We start from the raw sequence: 5,615 nt of genomic DNA, 5'->3' as shown, positions 1-5,615 counted from the left end.
AATAAAGTCTTTGTAGCTTACAGTATCTGGCACATCGGAAGCTGCATGAGTTAGAACCACGATAGCATTTTGCCAAATTGATGAGCCTAGAGAACTAGTGATGATTCTAAGTAAACGGATGTCTGGAGTGTCATCTAGACGGTCAATATAAAGGAAGACATCAATTGGGAACTTTCTCATGCTCTTCTTTATCGACATAAGGACTTCCTGATTAAACTGTTCCTCAGTTGCAGAAGACATGAGACCTGGAGTATCAAGTATTCTTATCAGGATTCCTCCTACATTCCCAACTATGTAATTTGCAGACTTTGTGGTAACTCCAAATGCAACAACAGGAGACTTACTCTCCCCAAATATTGAATTAACCGTTGCACTTTTTCCCACCCCGGTTTTTCCAACAACAAGGACGTTAATGGAGAAGTTTAGATCATCTCGGACCTCTTGTTCAGGCAGCATTATCTTTGTTCTGTCAGACACGTAATCAGTCCCGAAGAATGTTTGATGTTCTCCACCAGCTAGGTTCAGCTTCGACGCAGCTTCAGTAATAGCTGAATTTTCACTGCAATGACCTGTGCTTCTTATAATCCTCTGGAGCTTCTCTTTCAAGAGCTTGGTCTTCTCAACTCTTTCCTTGACTTTCTCACTTATCAGCTGCAAAGAATGATCAGAGGGTAATACTTCTGAATAATTCTCGAAAGTGGACTCAGACTCAGAGAGCTTCTCCCTTGTATCACCTGTTCCTTCGTAATTTTCAAGCTCCATAAAAGTTTGATTGTGAATCAACTGTGCCATCTTCGTCTCATTTTCCATCATATCATAAGCAACTACAGAAGAAAATTCAGGCATCGTTCTCTCAACATCTTTAACCGTAGGCAAAATGGATTCTTCAACGCCCACTGAGATTTGATTTGGTTCGTTATCAGACTGAAAACTGACCAGCTTATTAATGTGCTCCGAAATCTGCTCCCCCCTTTCCACAGTCTCATTGGCTGTCTCACAGAAACTTCTTAAATTTGATGCGCTATCTTCACCAGGAAGTGATAACTTCCTATCATTATCATCTGATTCTTGATTTTCTTCATTTTCAGACTCGTGTTCAGCTTTTTGATCGGAAGAACCACACCCACTTACAACGACATCTATTCCTCCAGCAACCTCAAGGTTTCTCGTCGTTACAGAATCCAGAGTTGGAGTTACCTGAAAACTTTCAGAACTCAGATCAATTTCAGGTTTGTCTAATTCACTAACAGCACCAGACTCATTTTCCAAGTGTTCTTTTGCCTCGCCCATCATATTTACAGCGGCTTCATCCCCTGAGTCTCTGCTTTCTGATCCAATAGATCCCTCACCTGGAATAATCAATACATCTGCTTCACAGGCACTACCAACATAAGTTCTGCTATTGCTGATACTTCCTTGACCCACCCCTTGTTCGACAAGGCTGCTGATAGTTTCATCTGATCCTATATCCTCATCAACAGCGTTTCCTTCACTTTCCAGTAGAAACTCATTGCAATCACGTGGCACAACACCAAAAGTACTCTCAGATGACACCAACCCATCGTCAGAAGATTTCTCTTGCACCATATCTTCCTCTGTGGAAACAAGTTCACCTACATTAGAGCCTGAGTATTCTGGTTTATCATTCATTCCCATTTTTGCTAATTCAACTGCATTATCTTCTACTCTTTCTGCATCACTTTGCTTCATCAATGCATCAAATTCATGAATGTTACCACCACCATTGTCCTTGTTGATGGCACTTTGAACATCACCTTTCTCGATGAATTGCTTAAAACTTTGACCCAATACCATACTCGCCTCAGTATAGTTCCCTTCATTCTCTGCCATAAAATCATTAGAACCTCCTGGTAGAACACCGAGACTTGATTCCTCAATATTCCCAAAGGACATCAAATCATCATCTAACTCTTCTGAATACTTCATTCTCACCACTTCTTCCTCTGTAGAGACAACATACGAACTCTCTGGCTCATCAACCACTCCATTATCTCCAAATTGCAATACCCTATCTCCAATTTCGGATTCTTCATCACTAGGAGCCTTTGTAACACGCAACACCACAGCCTCTTCATCACCACTACCCAAAATTTCGTCAAATTCCTCATCATCCAAAGACAAAATAGCCCTAGGAATGACTACTTTTGCTTTCATGCTAACTCTATCAGCTTCACTATCATCACTCTCACTAACTCCCTCAACCTCATCACTAATCTCACTCCCTTCCTCAAAAGAAGAGTAATTCACGGACGCTTCCTCATCAACATCACCAGCAAATGGTCTATAAATCACACTCCCACCTGAAAAATCATCACTTCCATCTCCAACATCTCCACCTAGCTCTTCCCCTAGTAGCCTATGAACCCTAACCCCACCCGTAATCACATCCTCTAACTCATTCTCATCGTCTGCGTCCCCCGAAACAGACTCAAAACCATCATCTGTCCCAGAATCGATTCCCCTACTAGCTTCACTACTCGCTAAGCTATGTTCCTCGATTACAGAACCATCATCATCATCCTCATCAACTGTAAGAGGTGCACGAATTGGAACAGAACCAGCAGATGAAAACGAGCCAGAGAGAGTACGGGTGAGAAGAAACGATTCAGCTCTTGCCGCCGCAACCGCTCTCACCGCTGAAATCGAAACGCGAGGCTTCTCCGAATCGACCGTTGCTGCCGCGAGAATTGAAACAATTCCAGGCTTCTCGGATTCCATTTTTACTCAAAACATCCAAATAATACAAAAGGTGTATTTTGTAGTTTTGTGTTTGTCTGTGACGAGTTTGTTAGGGTTTAAATTTAAGATTTATGTGAAGCTTTTTTTGTGGATATGGAAGTGATAGTGTGGAAGACGAAAGAGCCACACAGAGAGTGAGAGCGATGCAAAACGAAACAGGCGGCTGAAGACAAAATTAATGATTTTGCCTAATTATCCACTTTTGGGGTCAATTTTGAAAATTTAAAATTTTAAAAAGGAATATACGGAATATTTTAAAAGTTGTGGGGTTTATTTGTTATTATATTTTTTTAATATCAAATGTAAAAAGAAACTCTCTCTGGCTAAAACCATTTCCGCCGTAGCCATGGCGGTTCTCCGATACACCGTCTTCTCATCTCCTTCCCCTTTGCTTCCGTCGTACTCCACCGGAAGGAGAGTTTCTTTAAAAGTTACACGGTGTTCCTCGTTTTCGGTTCCGTTCTCGTCGAAGTCATCAAGAAGGAAAAATTACCTCCGACCCAAAATTCTCAGAACCCTAAATCCGAAGCCTCAAGAAACCGTCGTAATCGGAATCAAAACGCCGGAAAATGTTCCTCCGAGCGATGTGGTGTCTAACGAGAGTGGTGATGTAGAGGAGGAGGAGCTTCAGGTCGTAAGTAGCTCTGTTGTGCCAAAAGAGGTGAATGGCGAATTGAGTAAGCTCTCTCCGAAGTTAGTAGCTAAGTATGGATGGTGGTTGATCGGAATCTTCGCATTTCAAACTGTTTGTGCTGTTTTGTTTCTTGGAGGCTCAACAAAATCCGATAACACGCCGGAAACTTCAAGTGGTAGTGGTGGTGGTCAAAACGGGGAAAGAGAGAGCAGTGTGCTTTTGCTAGAGGATCTTGAGATGAATGTGAAGATTGCAGAGATCAGGATGATGGCACGTGAAGCACGTAAAAGTGAGGGTAAACAAGAAGAGGAGGATGAAACTGGGGTTGACATTGAGAAAGAGATAGGAGCAAGATTGTCTAACATGGAGAAACGGTTGAATTCTCAGAGAAAAGGTTTGGCGGGATTGCGTGTAGAACCGTTGGATGAATCTAGAAATGATGATTTGAAGGATGATAGAAGTTTGATGTTTGAGAAGAAGTATAAGTTTAAGGCTGAGAAGCCACCAACGGATAATGTGAAAGGATTTGGTGGAAGTAAGGGAAACAATGAGCTAATGTCTGAGACTGAGAAGGCAGGGCAAAATGGGAGTGTTAGTGAGTCACGAGACGGTGAGAAGAATCCTGAAGAACAACAAAAAAAGGCAGGGGATTCAGATTCCAAGATGGTTTCTGGTATGTTTTAGAATAAAGTGCTTAATGCCGCAACAACATCTTGTTAAGTAGTGCATTGATGAGTTGTGTTAATTTGTAATTAACAAATGGTGCTGTTAGGGATGTACTGAATAGTTATTGGAACAAACAGGTAGTTGTTGATTTTTGACTTGAACTAGGTGTTCTGACATAATCGTTGCAACACATATGGAATATGCTAAGTCAGTCCTCTACTGATCTTTAAAATTTAGGTGCTGCTCAGGAATCTGAGCAAAGACGACTATCAAACGAAACTAAGAAGTCCAAGAAATCTGGAAACCGAGTGGGCGGAACACCGAATATGGAAGCGGGTTCTGGATTTGGTAGCACTTCGTTGTCAGGAAAACATGGAGACGTCAGGAAAGGAAAAGCGCTGAGAAGAGCAAGGGAGGAGAAACAATCTGAGAAAGATAATAATATGTGGTGGCTGAAGCTTCCCTATGTGCTGGTAGGTGATATATTAGGTTATGAGAGTATGTTCTTGCCGGTTTTATGAATAATATTGGATTTTTGGTTTAAAAGCTCTGGTTGCTAGATCCAATAAACTAATTCACAACCAATAAAAAACTATCACAACATATTATGAGCCAGCACTTACTGTTTCTCTTTATTTCAGAGAATTCTCATGCGGAGTAGAATAGATCAAGACATATCCGAGGGATATTTTACTTTGAGGACCGAATCTATGGAACAGAATGAGGGCCAGATTTCACACATGATTGCATTTGAGGATCAAAGTGATGCTAGAAACTTCTCTTATCTGCTTGAATCAGTTTTTGAAGACTTGGATGAGTTCATTGCCGATATAGCGCCTGTATCAACCAAGGTAGATAGCTCATTCTCCTTTTCTAATGTCTTTATCTGTGAAATTTACTTAGTAGCGTTGTGTTCCTCAGAACCCTGAATTTCTTTTCATGATCAAAGAATATAAAGTATACTAGATTCTAAGAGCATTGAGATTGTATTTTTTTACTTCACTGTAGGATCTTTTTGACGAAGTGAGTTCTGGTGGTAAGAATGTGATAGTTGTGAGGAAGAGGCAGCTTACATTGTATGCTGGACAACCATTCGAAGACGTGGAGAGAGCTTTGCGAACTCTGATTCAAGAACAAAGATGAAAAAGCAACAAGATTTACTTCGGAATGGAAAAAATAGACACCCCAGATATGATCGATGTGGATGCCAGAGGCAGTAAGAACAACGGGGACACAACAACAATTTTTCATGAAGCTTAATGAGCCTTCGGTGTACGATGGCTTTAACATTGGAATTTAGAGGACAGATCCAATAGGGGTAGGAGATATAGAAAGAGTGTTATATCATGTAAAAACGTATTTTACATGAATCAGAGAGAACAACAACATTTATTGAGATGAGACAATCTTGATCATGGCTTGTGCATTGAGCCCTGTTACATTCTTTTCACAAAACTTCTGCCAAGCTTCTTGTTTGTTTCCTTCTTCGCCTTCTTCTGCAACCCATGTAAATTTCTGGAAAACCGAGTTCACCATACCCCTCGCGGCTTCCCTT

The 5,615-nt window shown here is 41.1% G+C and overlaps 2 protein-coding genes across 2 annotated transcripts in view; one reads left to right on the top strand and one right to left on the bottom strand.

The window, feature by feature from the left end:
* Window positions 1–2,911, bottom strand: part of LOC104720337 (translocase of chloroplast 159, chloroplastic-like) — a 3,961-nt gene extending 1,050 nt beyond the window's left edge. Inside the window, exon 1 of the mRNA XM_019231392.1 lies at window positions 135–2,911. Within this exon, the coding sequence (XP_019086937.1) occupies window positions 135–2,739 (2,605 nt within the window). The 5' untranslated portion in view covers window positions 2,740–2,911. The remainder of the gene's footprint in view (window positions 1–134) is intronic.
* LOC104718808 lies at window positions 3,073–5,486 on the top strand. The gene is made up of 4 exons (XM_010436613.2): window positions 3,073–4,067; window positions 4,298–4,533; window positions 4,702–4,911; window positions 5,069–5,486. The coding sequence occupies exons 1-4, from the start codon at window positions 3,107–3,109 to the stop codon at window positions 5,201–5,203; spliced, it is 1,542 nt and encodes a 513-aa protein (XP_010434915.1). The 5' UTR covers window positions 3,073–3,106; the 3' UTR covers window positions 5,204–5,486.

The sequence above is a fragment of the Camelina sativa genome, chromosome 10, assembly GCF_000633955.1.
Source record: "Camelina sativa cultivar DH55 chromosome 10, Cs, whole genome shotgun sequence".
In the NCBI taxonomy this organism is placed as follows: Eukaryota; Viridiplantae; Streptophyta; class Magnoliopsida; order Brassicales; family Brassicaceae; genus Camelina; species Camelina sativa.
Note: the sequence above shows the minus strand (reverse complement) of the source record. Positions and strands in the feature narration are given on the sequence as shown.

Coding starts and splice junctions, on each gene's coding strand:
- LOC104718808 (XM_010436613.2), top strand. CDS start 3,107: ATGGCGGTTCTCCGATACACCGTCTTCTCATCTCCTTCCCCTTTGCTT. Junction 4,068..4,297: donor AGATTCCAAGATGGTTTCTG/GTATGTTTTAGA, acceptor TTTAAAATTTAG/GTGCTGCTCAGGAATCTGAG. Junction 4,534..4,701: donor TGAAGCTTCCCTATGTGCTG/GTAGGTGATATA, acceptor TCTTTATTTCAG/AGAATTCTCATGCGGAGTAG.